The sequence below is a fragment of the Phoca vitulina genome, unplaced genomic scaffold (genome assembly GCF_004348235.1).
Source record: "Phoca vitulina isolate PV1807 unplaced genomic scaffold, GSC_HSeal_1.0 scaffold100, whole genome shotgun sequence".
Lineage (NCBI taxonomy): Eukaryota > Metazoa > Chordata > Mammalia > Carnivora > Phocidae > Phoca > Phoca vitulina.
The window spans coordinates 1,093,252-1,113,219 of NW_022589803.1; the positions used below are offsets into that span (position 1 = coordinate 1,093,252).

Below are 19,968 nucleotides of genomic sequence, written 5' to 3' on the forward strand. Positions count from 1 at the left end.
TTTCTCTCACTGCATTTCCCTGAGTTTGTGATTGTTTTTATTGGTTTCTGCCGGAGTCCAGCTCCAGCCGGGGTGGGTCTCTCGTAGGAAAGGACGGCGTTGGCGAATGAGGAGACACAGACACAGGATCAGGTTGCAAGCATCTCCTCCTGACAGCCTCGGAGGAACCTTATTTATATGTTAGGATATTTTTGTTTTTCCAAATCTTAGATCATTTTCTGGATTACAGCCATAGCCTTCTTTCATTTTTCCTTTGTAATGATTAACATGACCTTTATTGATTTCTGCTTATTGGCTTTCGCTGAAACTAAAAAACAGTACGCAAAGAGAAAGGTGCTAGACAGAGCGTGACCATGTTGTTATTTTGTTCTATAGAAACTAATTCTTCGCAGAATTAGTTTCATTATGATTGCTTAGATAGGCGTAACTAAGATGAGTAGTCACTTTATCATGAAACCCCAGAAATATTCCCACAATTATAAAGATTGCCATAAACAAAATGAAAGAGAATAGCAGGAGCGAGCTGTGGAGTCTCCTGTTTTCAGGATCGTCCCCCATACTTGGACTTTGTCAAACAGCATGAGTAGCTTGGCTCGCGCCAGGTTTCCTGTTAACTGCCTCTAGACAGGGAGCCACCAGCAGGTCCTGATCCCACCTCTCTGGCTCACCACGAATTGCTAAGCACCGGGCACAAAGCCTGCATGCAGTAGGTGCTTAATAAGCCCTTATTAAACAAATGGATGCAGGAACTAGGGAATGCAGAGGGCCAGGACCCTCAGCAGGAAGCAAAGGAGACAGCAACAGCTGGATCTGGGCCCCCACCGTACCTACAGAGTTACAGCTCTGTGGACAGGATGACTTCCGGGCCCGTCCACTCAGGGCCCTGGCTCTGCCGGGAGAAGTTGAGTCTGTGCAATTCCTCAGAGATCTCCAGGAAGGTCTTGCCTTTGGTCTCAGGGAGGAAGAAGCCAGTACAGATGGCCCCCCAGACACAGACACCGAGGAAAGGCACATAGAGAAAGTGGGACAAGCCCTCCTACGGGTGAAAAGAGACCCGGAGACCTGGTGTGGCCATGTTCAGCCACCAGACTTCTGTGGCCTCATGACAGGTGGTGATGAGGGATTTGTCCATCTTGGCTCAGATGAGTCCCGACCACTCCAGCCTCAGGCTCCCTGGATGGAGACCTCCCACTGACAGAGGTAAAACCTAAGGCCAGGGCCTCAACGCTGAGGGAAGGCGGGGCAGGCCTACCTTGAGGAAGGGAAACCCCAGCCCGACCAGGAAGAGCAAGGTCCACACAAGCGCCCCGCTGACCATATAGGCAGCAGGCCGGGCCTTCTGGTCAAACAGCTCCGTGGCCAGAATCCCTGTCACTCCGGCTAGAGGGAGGAGCGGGAACAGGGTGCTGCCAGCCGGGACTCCCTGCCCAGGCTTCCCCCCACCTTGTCCCTGACATGGGAGTGGGGACCCCTCGGGCTCCTCCAGCCACCCCCTCCCAGAAGCCTCAGTACAGGTAGGCTGGGGGGAGGGACATGCGGGTGACACTGCATTCACATCCACCCATCATGCACGCAGACATTCGAGTTCCTTCCACAAAGCCCAAAGCCCAGGGTTCCTGGGGCCCACTCACCGGGGCCAATGCCAAAGCTGAGGATGAAGGCAAAGACGCAGGACATGGCCAGGTAGGGCATCCAGGCAAAGGAGCTCTGTGGTAAAGGGGCAGAGAGGGTGCAGTGAGGTGGAGATCAGGCTGCCCCAAGCCGCAACCCTCACGTCCAGCCCACCTACCCGCAGGCACAGGGCCACTGTGAAGATACTTCCCCAGCAGGCCATCAGGCTGTACCCTCCTATCAGCAGCACGCGGCGGCCCACCCTCTCGATCAGCACACACTGCAAAGGAAAGGAGCCCTGGTCACTGACCCCCGCCCTGGAAGCTTCCCTTGGTTTAAAGGCGAGCAGTGGGAAGCTCGTGCTGTGGGGAGGGGGGGCAGTTAGGAGTAGTTGATTGCTTCAGGAGATTAAGACACTATTAATTTTTTTAAGAATTTATTTATTTATTTGAGAGTGAGAGTGAGCGAGAGAGCACGAGCTGCGGGGAGGGGCAGAGGGAGAGGGAGAAAAGCAGTTTCCCGCTGAGCAGGGAGCCCAACACGGGGCTCAATCCCAGGACCCTGAAATCACCACGATCCGAAGGTTGAAGCGCAACCGACTGAGCCATCCAGGCGCCCCTATTAATTTTTTAATTATTAATTTGGTCACTCCATTCAGTTTCCTCATCTCAAAATGGTGTGTTAAGGGCACGGTCAACAGTTGGTGCTCAATAAATGCTAGCTAAGTCGCCCCACTTGAGCATAGTGACCTGGAGTGGAAAAGGGCTCAAGGCAGAGGACTTAAGTCCTCCGAGAGTCAGGGCCCCCCAACCCCCCCGCAGGGCTGATAGAGGGTCAGCCTGAGCCCACGACAAACTCACACTGAGGCAGGCCGCGAGCAGCTCGCAGCTCCCAGTCCCCAGGACGGCGTACTGGACCTTCCCCTCGGGGATCCCGGCCTCCCGGAACACGGAGGAGGCGTACGCGTACACCTGGAGACGGAGGGCAGAGGGACGCGCGGGCTGCCGGTGGCCTGCGGCCCCGCAGCCTCCTGGCCCGGGGCGGGGGATGTGGCGGGGGGCCTCACTGAGTCGTTCCCGCAGAGCTCCAAGGCACTGGCCAGCACCACGAGGCTCGTCACCTGCCTCCGCAGGCCGCGATCCTGGAACAGCTCCCACGGGCGCCGCGCGCGCTGGCCCTCACAGGCGGCGCGCTCCTCCTCCAGCTCCGCCAACTCCCCCGCCACGTCCGCGCTGTCCCGCAGCCGCTGCAGGGCTGGGGCGGGGGGAGAGGGCGCTGAGCCCCACTTCCCCCAGCCCCTCTTTGGTCCCCCACAGTGAGCTCCCACCATCAACTCTGTTCTCTCTCTCTCTGGGGCCCCCTGATCAGATGGGGATGAGCTTCCCCTGTCCCTGTCATTTCAGGGCATCACGGACCAATAAAGGCTTTAGGAGCTCGGGGTTCTGCGGATACATCAGACCAGACACGATTGCGGCAGATTGCCATTATCCAACGTCCCCAATTCTCCACCCGTCCCTGTATCCAGGCCCTCTGCTAGGTGATTTTTGCAGTGGTCCCCACCAAAGGGGCAAGTATGTATCCCGCCCCTTGGCATTGGGCTGTGCCATGTGACTCGCTCTGGCCAATAGAATGAGGTTGTAGGGAGGGTATGCAAATTTCAGCCCAAGCCTTAAGAGACCTTGCTCATTTCTTCTTGCTCTTCTCCCATCATCATAAAAAGGTGTGGTGGGGCTAGCCCACTGGTGCCAGAAAGAGCAGAGAAGGCCCAGCTGGGACCCTCCTAAATTAGCCAATGCCCAGCAGACCTGCATGAGCGACCAAGACCAGCAGAGCCACCAGCCAGGCACAGCCTACATCAGCCAAACCCAGGGAACTCACAGAGGCTTGAACTAAGTGATTGCTTCTTTGATTTGCCATTGAGACATGATTATTAGGCAGCAACAGAAAACTGATGACTTAATCAATGGGTACCAGGAGGGGTGCTACCATACTAGGACCTGTAATCTATGGTACTGATTCCAATACCAGGCAGAGATGGTGAGGAGGCTAGAAAAATGGAAGCCTGGGTATGCCAAGCAGTATTGAGGAAGAAAGAAAACAGACCTCATGAACTCCTGGACTCGAGGGAAGAGATCCCTATGTGGTGAAAGCATGAACTGGTTGCTTTTAGCTGAGTATTCCAAGCTTACTATAAGAAAAACATGAGGGGCGCCTGGGTGGCTCAGCTGGTTAAGCGTGAGCCTTTGGCTCAGGACATGATCTTAGGGTCCTAGGATCAAGCCCCGCATCAGGTTCCCTGCTCAGCAGGAAGCCTGCTTCTCCCTCTCCCTTTGCCTGCAGCTACCCCCTGCTTGTACTCTCTCTGTGTCTGTCAAATAAATAAATAAAATCTTAAAAAAAGAAAGAAAGAAAGAAAGAAAAAGAAAAACATGAGCTCAAAAAGACCTTCAGAGGGAACAAGATTTAATTAAATTTAACTTATTCTGAACTCACTAGGTTGGTTTAATAAAAAACGAAAAAACAAAAACAAAAACCAAAAAAACCTGTTTCTCATCTCTAGCCCCTCCAGTTAGCAAAAAGAGTTCCACATTAAGTTATGGCCTGAAAGCAAAGATCAAATCCAGAGCCCTGCCACTGAGCCATGGACTCAGGGTAACAACCAAATTAAAGGTGTGGCTTAATGCCAGCACCTCATAGACCCTCATGGCTGGAAAAGGAACATCTGGAGGGCTTAAGGGTGTTGGTCTCCAGCAGCCTGACATGCCCCAAATTCCAGTCATTCGGTCCCAAGAGGGAAGCAGGTCTCAAAAAGACTTGTGGATGTGGCTTTTGGGCACATCCGTCAAATACATAGAAAAATCACATCGTTTTTGAGAAAATTATATTGACAAAAACTCCACCAGCCCAGGGGAAAAGGGACTAAGACAATTTGAAATATAAAGACTTGTGTGCCCCAACTTTCTATGAGCACATTTGCAATGCCCTCTTCAGAAGGTGTTAAGGAAGGCTAGCTCAGAGGGCAGAAGCCAGAACCTGGGGACACCACAGCCCAGGGGGCCCCTCCCAGGGAGCAGAGCCAGAACTTGATCATGGAACATTCCCTACCAGCAAGGCAGGGAGGTCTGGCACCATCTTCCCAGGAGCACCTAAGCATTAAGGACTGGTGATGGCTTTCTGCTCCCTTTGAAATGAGGCTGAGTTCTGGTTATACCATCCCACTTTCACCATTGTGTGTTGAGTTCAGAGGGGCAGAAGACTTGTGTTTTTAGCTCCTAGGTCTCTGGATCAAGAGAAGGCACATATAGACTTGATGTGATCTTAAGATCTGGGGCTGCAAGACGGATGCCATGATTGGATGAGACTGTGCGGCCCCAGATGACACTGAGCATGTTTTGCACAGGGCAGGGATATCCGTAATAGCTGTGGCCACAGTGGCAAGCTGAGAAGGTGCATGAGTGGGCCCTGGTCTTCACCTTTCTCTGAATCCACGCCCTTTGCCATGTGAGAGGATAGGCCATTGATTTTCCCATCCCTTGACTTTGGGTTCAGTGACATGGCTGATGGCATGTTCATGGGCACGGGGAACACAGATTTGCAAAACGCTTGTGCAACTGGATCTGCTTTCTTGGGCCTCTGCCATCACCTTAATAAGAACATCCCCGGGCTAGCCCGTTGGTACCAAAAGTGAGAGAGGCGTGTGCAGCAGAACTGAACAGCTCGGGCCCAGACCAGCCTGGACTGGCTCACCGGCTGATTCCCAGACACCATGAGCCGCCCAGCTGAGATCAGCAGTCATGCAGCCAGCCCAGCAAGCAAATGAGTAGAAGACATAGTAATGGATTATGTTAAGCCAGAGATTTTGGTATTGTTCTTGGGCATCATCACCATGGCCATAGCTAATGAGTCAGCCCATCAGCACCCAGGTGACACAGTGTTTCATCTTGCGTATGTGGTAGAGGGGAGGGTTCTTTACTGGCACCATCCTGCAGTTCCTAGATGTCAGGGGCCGGGTCTGCTCTGTCCCGCTGGCTTGGCACTTAGGACAGCCCCTTGGTAAAGAGTTTTAGGGTTTTTTGTTTTTGTTTTTTAAAGATTTTATTTATTTGAGAGAGAGAGAGAGAGAGAGAGAGAGAGCATGAGTGGGGGGAGGGGCAGGCGGAGAGGGAGAAGCAGACTCCCCGCTGAGGGCAGAGCCCGACTCGGGCTTGATCCCAGGACCCTCAGATCATGACCTGACCGGAAGTCAGACACTTAACCAACTGAGCCACCCAGGCGCCCCAATAAAGAGTTTTGAAGAGATGGATGGATGGCACAAAAGTGAGGGACAGCTTTTCCCTGATAAATGAAATCCAAGAAATGGGGATTCACATGCTCCAGACAGATGTGCCCCTGGGTTAAGTGTGGTCTGGGGACCCAAGGTCAGGGACTCACCTGCCAGGCAGGCCTCGGTGTCTCCACGGTCAATGAGGAGGTAGCGTGGGCTTTCAGGAAGCAGAGGGAGGGAGGCAAGCTGGAGCACCCCAGGCACGAGGCAGCTAGCCAGCAGCAGGGGCCAGGCCCCCGGGTCACCCAGCAGCTCCCTGGGGAGACAGAGGAGAGGCCGGACCAGGCGCTTCCTTGCCAGGGCCCTGCCCACTTGCCCCCTAATCCCCTGACCTCCCCACCCCCCACCCTCCAGTCCCCTGCCTGCCTGCCCTCCTGAGGGCAGAGGACCTGTATTGCTCTCTGCTTCTTTCTAACCAGTTCTGGGTCTGGACACCAAGATCCCTCCCATCCCATGGCCATGGCCCCACCTTATCTGTAGCAACTCCTCTTCCCAGGGTTCCAGGCTCTGCCCTCCCCTCTCTTTTCTAGGATGACCAGGACATGCTCCCCTTTAAAAGCCCAAACCTTCACCTTCTCTCTTTTTAAGACCTGTTCTTTGCTCCCTGATCTAGAGAGGAGGGAAAATGCTGATTCACACTGGCAGGTAGTTGGCTAATACCCATTTTGTGTATTGGCCAGATGGGTGTAGACAGGATTTCAATACAAAGAAGATTTCTTAATTCAAAGAAGCAATGCCTTAATACACTTAATGAGAAATTTAGGCGAAGGGCTTTTTCTGGCCCCCCTCAAACCACTCAGGGCACGTGGAGACAGGGTGTTTACCTGAGTCCGACCACCTGACCTATCACGATCCCCAGGGCAGCGAAGATGGCTGGGGTCATGGCCACGGCTCCTCGGAGCTCCTTGGGGGCACTTTCCCCCAGGTACATGGGCTGGACGTTCATGCTCAAGCCTAGATGTGTGCACAGCCACTAAGTTTCGGAGTACTTTCTTTCCCAGGAATAAATAACTAATACAGACAGAGGCACCTGGCTGTATGAACAGTAGCAAGTCAGGAGGGGATTTGCTGATGGGTGTCCCTCAAAGCCCAGGCAGATGGGCTTCCTCACCTGCCAAGCCCCGGAAACTGAGGAGCCCCTAACAGGCCACTCTGCCTCTATGGGGAAGATCTGAGAACTCATCCTTGTTGCCTTTGTACCTGGGCTGCCAGGAAGCTCCTGGCTTAGAGTGCGGCTCAGATACAGGATCTCTGTTAGCACAGGCTTGGGGATGCTTGTATTCACAGCCCTGTACAACTCTTTCATGTCTCTATAGCCACTTTAAGTGTCTAGTTATATGAGGCTTTTGAGATAAACCATAATCATTTTGCTACAGAAGAGGTGGGCATGAATGAAAAACGTGAAGAAAGAAAATGCATGAATGGATGAAAGAAATAAAGAGAACAAATGAATGAATAAATGGAATACGTGAATGAGTGGGAATAGAGAGGCGGGATGAGCTGCCCTCCCTGCAAACCTGCACTGACTCCCATGAGCAGCCTGCCCAGCACGATCATCTCAAAGGAGCCTGCTCTGCGGCTGAAGCCAAACAGGGTCGCCGCGGCCACCACGAGGATGTTATTCACCAGGAGGGACTTCTTCCTGGGGGGAAGTGGAACGCAGGCAAGAGAGGCTCAGATTCAGTCTGGGCGGGGGGACTCTCCCTGGGGACCCCCCTTTGCAGCTCCAGCCAGCCCGGATCAGACCCGTGTGTGTGCATGTGTGAGATTCATCAAGGAGTCTAAGCTACTCTCCTTTCCACCCGCATCATAGCTTGAGATGACAACATTTGTATTTTTTGCTTCATCTCTTCAGATGAAGCATTTCTTTCTTCCCACTCCTTTGTAAGATGAGAGGCCTAATATCTGATTCCTCAGACTCAATAAAACTTTCAGAGTAAGGGAAGAGATGCATTGAAAGCCAAGTACAGTCCCCGCACATTTTCTTCCATGTATTATAGAGTCACTTCTCAGAACTTTCAGGATGGCTGGGTGGCCCATGCCTAGTTCAGCGGGACAGACTGCAGCCCAGGGAGTGGCCACTAGAAATGTCAGCTGCTCCACCATGATGAAGCCTCAGGTCTGGCGTTCCTGATACTGAGCACAGAAGTGCTGTCATACAGGGTACTCGGGAGAGCTCACTGTAAGGACAGGGAAACTGGATCCTAGAGGAGGCCAGTATTCTGCCCAAAGTCAGCAGCACACTGGCAAGAGAATCCAGACTAAAGCATAGATCTCCTGTGTCTAGAGAATGGAGAATGGCATAGATTATAGCAAACTTGGTCCAGGGGTAACTCCAACTGAAAACCACCTATGGTTTCCTCGGTGCTGTAAGTTAATAAAGTACTTCAGTTGTGGGGTATTTATTTGGCAAATGCATTTTGCTCCATTTCCATACACACACAATACCGGAAACGCTTAGCTTCCACCTAGCAGGGGCAGTAATACACCTTTACTGACCTGCCTGAGGATAGAGCAGCTCTCCAGCTCGGGGCCACAGTCCCTTCCACAGGGCATCCTGCTGGCCCACTTCTCTGATGACTATATACTGAAAGGACAGGGAGAATGAGCACCAGAAGAGTCCACTAGAGGTCTTATAAGGCACAAGCATGATAAAGAATGGAAACTTCAAACGGAGCGGGCCGCCCCATCAGTGAAGTTCCCGAAGCTCACCAGACTAATGCACATCAGCTTATTTCCTCCAAAGTGCATGAGAAATCACTGCCACCCCCTCTAAGAAGGAAGGGCAAACCTCAGAGAGCTCCTTCCCATTTTGGAGAGAGTACGTACCACCCTGGGTGTCACGCTCTGGCACACAAACCAGGTAACTTGGAAACCCGGCAGCTTCGAGTGGAGCTGAGCATGAAGAGTATTCTCCAGTGGGTCCCCACTCAGTGCAAAGAGCTCTGCCACTCGCCCCTTTAGACCTAGGAGAGCCTATGGTGCTCCGAGTGGTTGTGGCAGCTATCTAAAAGGAGACTCACAATGCAAGACCTAGAGCTTTGGGGCAAAGCCACTCTCCTTCAGTGAATTACCATCCTCTTAATTAGAAATAACCCTGGCCTTGTCGGTAGTCCCTACCCCAGCCCTGGTGGTTGTGTATCCATCACGCACTGCATGCCATATGACACTCTTATGCTAAGGTGGGGTGTGCCCGGTAGCACTTGATCACTATTTCAGTGAGGCCTCGTGTGGGCCCCAAAGGTTCTCACGAGCAAGTTACTCGTGTCAGCATGCCTACTTGATCATACTGCCACCCTTCTTCCCCCAAGGCACACCAGGGGTCAGAGCTAATTCCTTCTCTTTTGCAGGAAGAGCCTAAATTTGTTTGGGAATGTGCCCTTACCCCTTAAGGTTCAGGTATGAGCCCGACCATCTAACCCAGACTTGGTGATCCCGTTCTCTATGCTAGTGACCCGGTGCTGGGCAATGAGACATGGCACCTTTTTTGAAAAGTTTTTTTTTTCTTCTTCTTCTTTCTGATATAAAGCATCAGCCAGGAAGAAGTCCCCCTTCTGTTTGATAATGTTGCCTCTGGGTGAGGCACTATGGTAGCTTTCCAGACAAGACAAGGCTGTAAGTGGTCTCCCTCAGGGAGAGGTGAATACATATGATGGTGTATATGATGGGATGGTTGAGGAATGTTAGGAGGGGCACGTATAGAGCTGAATACACGGGAGAAACCTGTCTACGCGTGCAGGGTGGCTAGCAAAGGGGTGGACCGTGGTAGCCATTTGCTTTTTCTGCCCAGTACTGCTTCATGGTTGTAAATGTGTGACCCATGGTGGGTCGGTAACAATCTGTCTTCCTGGATTCTGAATCTTGAATGAAGACGTTGGAGATAGAATGTAGTTGGAGTTAATGCACTCTAAAGGCATTCTCCCTGGGAGGATGGCCCAGAGCTCTGGCTGTTGAGATCCTCAGCACCACCCTGGAGCCTGCCCTCCTGAAGACCTGGCTTCTGAGTATTTCCTTTCATTCTATGAGCCGCTCCACCATCTTTCCAGTTATTACAATTTTCGATCAGATCAGTCCAAGCCTGTCTTTCTCTCTCTCTCTCTTTTTTAAAGTAGACTTTTAATTTTTTATTATATTTTTTACTTTTTTATTTTATTTTTTTTAAAGATTTTATTTATTTATTTAACAGAGAGAGACACAGCGAGAGAGGGAACACAAGCAGGGGGAGTGGGAGAGGGAGAAGCAGGCTTCCCGCCGAGCAGGGAGCCCGATGTAGGGCCCCATCCCAGGATCCTGGGATCATGACCTGAGCCGAAGGCAGACGCTTAACGACTGAGCCACCCAGGCGCCCCACCTTAAGTAGACTTTTTAAAAAGTTTTATTTAACTAGGCTCCCTGCCCAACATGGGGCTCAAACTCACAACCTTAAGATCAAGAGTCCCGTGCTCCACTGACTGAGGCGGCCAGGAGTATGTATGTATGTATGTATGTATGTATGTATGTATTTAGTATGAGCCTGTCTCTCTTATTTGCACCCCAAGAACTGCCTCAGTTGGATACAGAGGGGGGAATGAGGCCTGAAGATGACCTAGTTTGTGGTCCAATAGCACTTGCCCGCAGACATGGAACTAGAGACCAGGAGTCCTCTCTCCCTCAGAGCACAAGGCTCCTCCCTCTACCAAATCAGCTTAGACATATGACTCTTGTGATGAAACTGCTGGTAGGGTAGGAGGCGGAGGGCGGGCAGAGCTGGCCTGGGCCTGGGCCTTCAGGGCCTCTTCCTTCTCCCACATTCCTCAGCCTACAGACTGGGGCACCTCTCATCAAGGGGCATCCGGGGCACACACAGAAAGCACTTACCTTCCCAGCATGACGGCCAGGGGCCCGGCAAGCAGTGCTCCAAAGAGGCCCCCCAGGGGGTACAGAGACACAATGAGGGACCACACCAACAGAACTAGGTGATCGGGCAGTGGCTGGCCGGTACGCACCCACCATGTCTCATTGATGAATTCCTGAATGTGCTGTGGACAGAGATGCCAGTCAGCCTCCCAGCGACAGGCTGGACAGGCTAAGCCTTCTCGCCCACAGGGCTCTTCCTCTGCAGAGAGCAGGTGCCAGGGCTCCCGAGCAAGACTCCAGTGCGGCAGGGACAGAGTCACCTGAGCTCCTCCTCTTTGAGGGCACCAGACAGATCTCTTTCACATACAATGTCTCCTGGAGCCTGGTGCTGGCCAGTCTCTGTTTGCCCTTCAGAGTCCACGATCACCCCCCACCCCCGGGGCCCCCGCTTTTGGCCTAAGCATCCACCCGCATGGCTCACATCAGTGGGTCCCCTGCTGACTGGCTTTCTGTGGGGCTTGGCCAATGGTGAGCCCCAGCAGGACATGAGAGAGAGGCGGGAGGGGTGTTTGTTTCCGGGTCACCTCAGGCTGGGGGGTCACCTCAGGCCGGCTATGACACTCAACCAAACGTCCTGGCTCCTCTCAAGGGGTCCTACGCCACACGGCTCTTTCCTTCCAGGTTCGGTAACCGCTCCTTCCACGTGTCCCTTTGGGGGTAGGGGGATTAGGCCCAGAGAGGTGAAAGGACTTGCTCACGGCCTCAGCCACAGGTCAGGGCTGCAGCAGGTGGTCAGGACACCCCAGGCCCCCACCCCCAGAGCTGCAGTTCTAGGTAAGTAAACAGAGGCCACAGGGTTCGGAATGACTGCACTCAGGGAAGACCTGGACACACTTCAGCGTCTGACTGGTCTCAGGCCTCCCAACAGGATGTGAGGGAGGACGTGAGGAGGGCAGCAGGTTTAGGGGTTGGGCCAGCTCTCCTCTGCTCAGGCCAGCTCAGGGTAATGACTGTCAGCCTGGTGCCTGCCAGGTCCCTCTGGGGGCAGGACCATCTAGGGGAGCTGGGACCAGGCCCAGCCTCTCCTGTCCCTGGCTGGAAATCCATTTGAGGGATTAGGGAGTCTCTGAGGCCAAGAAAGTCCCTTGGGCCAGGTCAGCGCCAGGCGCTGGGGGCACAAGGATGACTCAGACACTGAGAACAAACCAGCAGGAGGATGATACGGGCCCCACACAACCAACATGCAACCTGAGTGGGGACAGCCCGCTTGAAGGCCTGGGGAGGGAGGGGCGACTTCCAGCTGGGGTGGGGTGGGGCTGTCGAAGGAAGGCTTCAGGATGGTGATGGTGTCTGGGTGGTCCTTGAGAGGCTTCTGCAGGGGCAGCAGAGGGGGCTCCCCAAGCAAAAGAGGCTTAGAGAGAGGGCTGTGTGCATTTGGGGAACTGCATTTAACTTGCTTTGCTAGTGGGGTTCAGGGAATGAAGGTAGGAGAAAGGTGGACAGGTTCTGATCTAAGGAGGCCCTGAACTTCAGGTGGATGAGTCTGTTCTTATCCCTATAGGTACTAGGGAGCCACAGAATGTTTTTGGGCAGGGGAGTGGCTCGGTCAAACTTTCGAGGCTGAAGGAAGGGAGGCCAGTGAGGAGGCTAAGCCAGGGATCCAGGTAGGAGAGACGGGTCCTGAACTGGAGTCACAGCAGAGACACGGGGAGAAATGGCTAGCTAGAGGTAGTTAGGAAGGGCTCGGTGTTTGGAGGCAGGGAGGCAGAGTCAAGGCTGGCCCCCCACCAGGCAAGCAGTAGAGTTATGCGCTGACATCAGGGACCCGGGAGGACGTGCAGGTTCAAGGGAGGATGTAGAGCTGGGTTTGAACCTGGATCTGCAGGACCTGTGGGTCATTCAGTGAAGGTGGATGCATGGGGCGAAAGCACCACCAAATGGATACTGGCCTGAAGCCCCACAGCGGGCAGCCGTTAGCCCTCACCCTGCACCCACTGGGATGGTGATGGTGGGCACAGAAAATACATACCAAAGTTGGGGCATTGATGATGGAGAGGTTGTAGCCAAATTGAAAAGTCCCGCCAATGCCAGCCGCGCAGATGGTCAGGAGCAGGACCCTGCCCTGAATCTGAGGAGAGAGGGGAGGACGCAGAATGGCCTTTAACAGCCTCCGCCTCGTTCCCAGGGCTGGAACCTAGCAATCACGGCCTTGCAATCCGTTTGAACCAGGCAGTGATGTTTCCACTGTGCAGCTGAGGCACAGAGGAGAGGGGTTACCTAGGTCACATGGCCGGCGGGTAGCAGAGGAACCCCAGGACCCCGCTGCCCCCTCCCCCCTCTCCCCCATCAGCATTTTCCCGAAATAGACAACAGTTCTCTGGCCCTCCGTGCCAGGCTGGGCCTGCTGTGGTTCTGGAGCACAATGCTCTGAGCTGGGGCCCCAGGAGAGTGAAACTCTGCCCCTGGAGTCCCCCCAAGTCCCAGTGGCTTGCCCCAGCAAAACATTCTCCAACAGAGCGGCTGTGCCTCCTTCTCTCGCCTGCCAGCCCGTTCCGCAGTAAGGCTAACAGAAGGGGCCGCATGGACCTGTATGTGTGGGGACTTGTGGGGCATATGAAGCAGCAGAAGGGACGCAGCTGGTGGCCGTGCTTGGGTCCCAATGCAACCTCTGCCCCTACTCACTTGTCCTCACTCAGTCACTTCTTTGCTGGACCTGGAGATGATCATGCCTACCTCCAGGGGAGCGGGGGGGGGGCAGCCAAGGTACACATGTGCCACACACGCTTGGTACAACAGAGAACGGTTTTCATCCCCATTAGAGATGGAGAGAGAACTCTTCAGAGCACCCAGCCATGAGAGCTCAGCACTCTGAGGTCTCATCCCTTTAGGTCAGTATATTTTTTAGGGATTCTCAATTTTTTAAATAAAGATTTTATTCATTTGTGTGTGTGTATGAGAGAGAGAGCACAAGCAGGGGGAGCGGCAGGCAGAGGGAGAGGGAGAAGCAGGCTCCCACTGAGCAAGGAGCCTGATGTGGGGCTCAATCCCAGGACCCTGGGATCATGACCTGAGCCGAAGGCAGACGCCTAACCGACTGTGCCACCCAGGCGTCCCGGGATTCTCAATTTTATTAATATTTTTCCTCTTCTAGTTTTTAATGACAAAACAACATGCTTGTTAAAATGTTCGAAAATTCAGTATTTGCTGAAAGTTCTCCACTGACCCAAAGGCACAGCATTGAACTGCTCCTCTCAGATACTTTCCTAGGCATGCACAAAGTAGTTGACTACACAAAAATCAAATCGTTGATCTTTTCCTAGTAAATCACACCACCTTTCTTGTTCTAGCAAATCATCCTGCAAATCTGAAGTCCTATAAGTCAAATTTATGACTTTTTAAGTACCTACATACAAGTTTCATGGCAGAAGGATGTTTGGCTAAAGATTTGCAGAGGAATTTCCAGAACCTGAGGACTATTTATTCATTTTATCAGACACCCAGTGCCTGTCCCAGATAGGAGCTGAGCTGGGGGCAGAAACAGCTGGGCCAAAAACTGATGTGCATTCTCCATTTGGTGAGATACTGTGCTGGCGGTGGGGAGGCTGAGGAAGAGGCTCTGGGGGGCAGGATCTTGCCAAAGATCTTGCCACAGGTCTACAGACAGGTCCAGCAGAGGACCTGCCCACAGATCCCATAAGGCCTAAGTAACTTCCTTCTGGAAGCCAGAAGAGGCAGCCAGGTGAGGACCCAGGACTCTGGTCTCACTGGAGTCACGTTAAAGCTCCATGTGGGCTGCATGGAGGTGAGTGTTCCACTAAGATAGATCTGCAGGAAGCAGCAAGAGAGGGGTGCCTGGGTGGCTCAGTCGGTTCGGCTCAGGTCATCCCAGGGTCCTGGGATGGAGCCCCTGCTCAGCGGGGAGCCTGCTTCTCCCTCTCCCTCTGCCTGCCACTCCTCCTGCTTGTGCTCTCTCTCTCCCTCTCTCTGTCGAGTAAATAAACACAATTTAAAAAAAAAAAAGGAAGCAGCAAGAGGTGACTGGCTCAGTTGGAAGAACATGCGACTCTTGATCTCAGGATCATGGGTTTAAGTCCCATGTTGAGTGTAGAGATTAGTAAATAAATAAATAAATAAATAAACTTAAAAAAAAAAAAGGAGAGACACAGAGCCTGATGACCATTAAGCCCATGGGGCAGGAGATGCTGGTGGGTCTCCAAGATAGCAGGAAATCTTTTTTAAAGATTGATTGATTGATTTGAGAGAGAGAGAGAGAACGAGCCGGAGGGGGAGAGGGAGAGGGAGACAGAATCTCAAGCAGAGTCCGTGCTGAGCGTGAGCCCCACTCGGGATTCGATCTCAGGACCCTGAGATCAGAACTTGAGCGGAAACCAAGAGTTGGAAGCTTAACTGTACCACCCAGGCGACTCAGGAAATTATTTGATTCGCTGAGATCATGCATGGAGATTGCCTAGTCCTGTGCCTGATCATGAAAAGCATTTACAACATTAGCTATGATGGTGATTTATCAATTCAGTGAACAAATATTTCTTGCTTCCCTACTGTGGACAATAAACCAACTGTTCTAGGTGCTACTGATATAACCAGTGGAACAGGAGACGAAATCCGTGACCTCACCGAGCTTTCCTTCCAGCCGGGGAGGACGGGCAATAACAACATGAACAAGGAAATTACATAGTATGTCAGCTGGTGTGATGGAGACATAAAGCAGGGAAGGGTGTGAGGGAATGTTTGGAGAGAGTGGCCAGGGAATACGCCCTGTGAAGGTGACATCAGCACAAGGACTTGAAGGACATGGGGGAATGTGCCATACAGGTATTTGAAGGAAATCAGTGCAGGCTGGCAGAGGAGTGGGAAGACTGGGGGTATGGGGGAGGGGGAAAGGGCATCCAAAGATGGGTGGTGGGTGGCGTGGACGTTCTCTTCTGGCTGCCCCCCATTTCTCCGTGAAGCAGGACATCAGGACAGGGCTCAGACGGAGCGTGGAGGAGGAAATGAAGCTTGGGGAGTGAGGCGAGAGTGGGAAACGGTCGCAGGAGGGGGCGAGGCGACCAGGACCGCAGTGCCCAAGGGCTGCTGCCTCTCCGGGCGTGTCCGACCGGCCAGAGGGCTCCAGAACAGCACGGGCAGCGCGACGGCTGCTCGCGTGGGATGCTGCCGGGCCACAGTTCCTGCAGACACTTGACCCCATGCAACCTTGCACTGGCCCCCAGGCCATCCCTGCGCGCGACCTCCTGCTTATGCTCCTCTGAGCCCAGCACCTAACTCCACTGGACAAACAAGCGCCAGCTATTTTTATACACTGTTCTACACTCCGTTAAGCCTTCCAGAGTGGCTGCGCCCGTGCATTCCCGCCGGTCTGCAAGCCCTCGTCTGAAACGCCTGGGCCGGGCGTGCTTCGGAATTCAGACCTTTCCCGATCGCAGGAGGGCATCGAGCACGTACACATTTCTCGAGCATTCGCTGCGACACCGGGTTTGCGACACAGAACTCCTGCCGCCGTCACCGCGCGGAGCGGAGGGAAGTGCAGTCGTTCCGGCAGGACCCCAGCTGCGGACGCGGAGGTGCATGCGCAGTGGGCGTGGTAGAAGCGCCTGCCATCTTCGAGGCAGGAGCGGATGCGCAAGCGCAGTGGGTGTTGAGGGCGGCCTGGGGGGCGGCCTGGGGAGCGGAAGGCTCGCGCAAAGCCTACCTCTGGGCCGAGCGCGCGCCCGAGACACAGGCGCAGGCGCACAGCGCGGTTAAGGGGTGTGCGGCGCTTCCAGCCGTCACCTGGGAACGAGGCCCAAAGGGCCGTTACTGTTCACCTCCATCCCACCCTTTCCGTAGCTTTGAGGCCGAAAACCGACACATTCCTTGGTCGGCCGAGCCTGGGGCCCATCTCCGCAAAGCGGAAGGGAACTCTGGTCCGAGGTCACCACAGCCAACCCCTTGCAGTCGCCGCGGGAGGTCCCATTGAGCTCCAGATTCACCCGAAACCCGGTCCTGGCCTCTCGTCCCCTCTCCCTCTGCCGCCCCAGGTGTGACTCTGCCGGTCCCCGCCTCGTTCCCCCTCGGCCCTCCGCCGCTGCCCCTCCCGGCCCCTCTCCCCCGCTTCCTTTGCGCCCCCCTGCCCACCTCCAGGGCGCGGGAGCCCCCAGTCCTGGGGAGGCCCCTGTCCCCACCGACGTCCCCAGCCTCCCCCAATCCAGGTGTCCCCACCCTTGACCCAGTGGAGGGGCAGAATTAGGAGGGACTGAAGGGCAGACCCACCAGTCTCTGGAGCGCTCTCATCTGTCAGTCCCGGCAGAGCCAGTGATCTGGGTGCAGGGGAGAACCGGTTTGGGGTTGAAGGCGTAAGAGGCTGGCCCTTGGAGGTGAGGAACCACAGGGTCCACTGGGTCTGGTTAATCTTTTATTTCTCGGGGCTTCTCAGACCCTGCATGGAATCCAGGACGTGGATAAAGGCCAAACCGAAACCAGACTTGCCAAAGATGCTCTTTGTGGTCATAGAAACGTATGCCCGAAAATGGCCTTAGGAAGCCCTTTGAGCAAAGACTGTGCTAGGACATACCCCAGAATGGAGACCGCAGTATCTCTCTTGCTCATGCCTGGTTTTTGTTTGATTTTTGCTGCTCTGAACTTTTTTTTTTAATAATACATTTTTAATTTTTTTTAGAGAGGGAGAGATTGAGCGAGCTCGCGGGAGTGGGGAGGGGGCAGAAGGAGAGAGAGAATCCCAAGCAGGCTTCCCGCTCAGCGCCCAGCCCAGCTGGGGGGCGCCATCGCAAGACCCTGAGATCATGACCTGAGCCAAAATCAAGAGTCGGCTGTTTAACTAACTGAGCCACCCAGGAGTCCCTGCTGCTCTGAACTTTTAAAAGACTTCCACTGGGACGCCTGGGTGGCTCAGTCGGTTGGGCTTCTGCCCTCGGCTCAGGTCATGATCTGAGAGTCCTGGGATCAAGCCCGGAGTCCAGCTCCCTGCTCAGCATCTGAGAGTCTGCTTCTCCCTCTGCCTGCTCTGCCTGCTGCCCACCGCCCCCCCCGCTTGTGCTCTCTCTGACAAATAAATAAAAATCTTTTTAAAATGTTTTTCTAAAAACACCATGCGTTTTTAAGGAAAAATACAATAAAATAGTAGCAGTTGCTAATTGCATGCATTTTCTGCACCTGTTGAGATGATCATATGGGTTCTACTTTACTGTTTATGAGCTCAGTTACATCAATAGAGTTTCTAAGGGTAATTAATCCTTGAATTCTTGGGATAAACACAACTTGCTCATAGTGTTGTCATTGTTGCTATTAACACGTTGTTGGTTTCGGTTGCTAATATTGAAATAGTTTTTTTTTTTTTTTAAGATTTTATTTGTTTGACAGAGAGACACAGCGAGAGAGGAAACACAAGCTGGCGGAGTGGGAGAGGGAGAAGCAGGCTTCCTGCTGAGCAGGGAGCCGGAGGCGGGGCTCGATCCCAGGACCCCGGGATCATGACGCTTAACGACTGAGACACCCAGGCGCCCCAATAGATTTCTTTTTAAAAAAAAAACTTTTTTTTTCCCCACAAATAGCTGTGTTGGTCAGCTAGGGCTTATGGATATTTTGAGGTGGGTCACTTAATGGGCCTGTTTGTATTCACCCAGGGGCTAGGTGGTCACTGTGTGCCCTTCTACCTTACTCAGGTGTCCATTGCTCGAGTTGGTGCCTAAAAGTGGCCTCTACAATAACCTCAGGATAACAAGGATAAAACATACAGGTTTCTTATGAGGATTTAACATCATTAAAAATAAAAATCTAGGGGCACCTGGGTGGCTCAGTTGTTGGGCATCTGCTTTCGGCTCAGGTCATGATCCCAGGGTCCTGGGATCGAGCCCCGCATCTGGCTCCCTCTCAGCAGGAGGCCTGCTTCTCCCTCTTCTACTCCCCCTGCTTGTGTTTCCTCTCTCGCTGTGTCTCTCCCTGTCAAATAAATAAATAAAATCTTTAAAAAAAAATAAAAATAAAAATAAAAATCTAGTGGCACTTGGCTGGCTCAGTGTTCGAGCATGCGAATCTTGATCTCAGGGTCATGAGTTCCAGCCCCATGTTGGGCATGGAGCCTACTTAAGAAATAGTAATAAAATTATAAAATTAAAAATCTATGTTAGGGGCGCCTGGGTGGCTCAGTCGTTAAGCGCCTGCCTTCGGCTCAGGTCATGATCCCAGGGTCCTGGGATCAAGCCCCACATCAGGCTTCCTGCTCAGCAGCTCAGGCTGCTTCTCCCTCTCCCACTCCCCCCTGCTTGTGTTCCCTCTCTCGCTGTGTCTCTGTCAAATAAATAAAATCTTAAAAAAAAAAAACGAACTTCTGTATACACATGCAGCATTGTTTGTGATATTAGAAAACTGTTAACAACCCAGATGTCAATCATCAGGAAAACAGAGAAGTGAATTGTGGTTTATAGGAGAATGCCACTCATCAGTGGAGAGTGATGAACTGGAGGAACAGCATTAGCATAAAGTTAGGTGAATCAACACGGCATGAAAAAAGTTGCAGAAAGTTGCACAGACTATAAAGCCTTTATATATGTATATATATATTTAAAGATTTTATTTGAGAGTGAGAGAGAGATAGCAAGAGAGAAAACATGAGCAAGGGGGAGAGGGAGAAGTAGACTTCCCACCGAGCAGGGAGCCCGACCCCGGGCTCAATCCCAGGACCCCGGGATCATGGCCCAAGCCAAAGGCAGACGCCCAACCAACTGAGCCACTCAGGTGCCCCCCTTTATATATATTTTTAAGGATTTTATTTTTTAAAGTAATCTCTACACCCAACCTGGGGCTCGAACCCACAACCTCAAGATCAAGCATTGCATGGGGCGCCTGGGTGGCTCAGTCGTTAAGCGTCTGCCTTCGGCTCAGTTCATGATCCCAGGGTCCTGGAATCGAGCCCCGCGTCAGGCTCCCTGCTCCGCGGGAAGCCTGCTTCTCCCTTTCCCACTCCCCCTGCTTGTGTTTCCTCTCTCGCTGTCTCTCTCTCTCTGTCAAAAAATAAATAAAAAATCTTTAAAAAAAAAAAAGATCAAGCATTGCACACTCCACCAACCCAACTAGCCAGGCAGCCCTAAAGCCTTTATATTAAGTTTGGAAATATACAAAATCATACCTATGTCTTAGGTAGGAATATATGCATATGTAGTAAAACCTTGAGGGTGTGCATG

General features: G+C 52.9%; 1 protein-coding gene across 1 annotated transcript; it reads right to left on the reverse strand.

Moving 5' to 3' along the window:
- Positions 1-835: 835 nt before the first annotated feature.
- Positions 836-17,102, reverse strand: SLC2A11 (solute carrier family 2 member 11). The gene is made up of 12 exons (XM_032397631.1): positions 17,042-17,102; positions 12,801-12,899; positions 10,793-10,953; positions 7,453-7,577; positions 6,760-6,889; positions 6,043-6,191; positions 2,678-2,865; positions 2,472-2,582; positions 1,790-1,891; positions 1,632-1,707; positions 1,253-1,380; positions 836-1,036 (listed from the first exon to the last, which is right to left on the reverse strand). Exons 1-12 carry the CDS (start codon positions 17,060-17,062, stop codon positions 836-838), a joined length of 1,491 nt encoding a protein of 496 aa, XP_032253522.1. The 5' UTR covers positions 17,063-17,102.
- Between the last annotated feature and the right edge of the window lie 2,866 nt (positions 17,103-19,968).

Coding starts and splice junctions, on each gene's coding strand:
- SLC2A11 (XM_032397631.1), bottom strand. CDS start 17,062: ATGAGAGCGCTCCAGAGACTG. Junction 7,578..10,792: donor CTGGCCGTCATGCTGGGAAG/GTAAGTGCTTTC, acceptor ACTTCCCCCCAG/GAAGAAGTCCCTCCTGGTGA. Junction 6,192..6,759: donor GGTCAGGTGGTCGGACTCAG/GTAAACACCCTG, acceptor CTGTCTCCCCAG/GGAGCTGCTGGGTGACCCGG.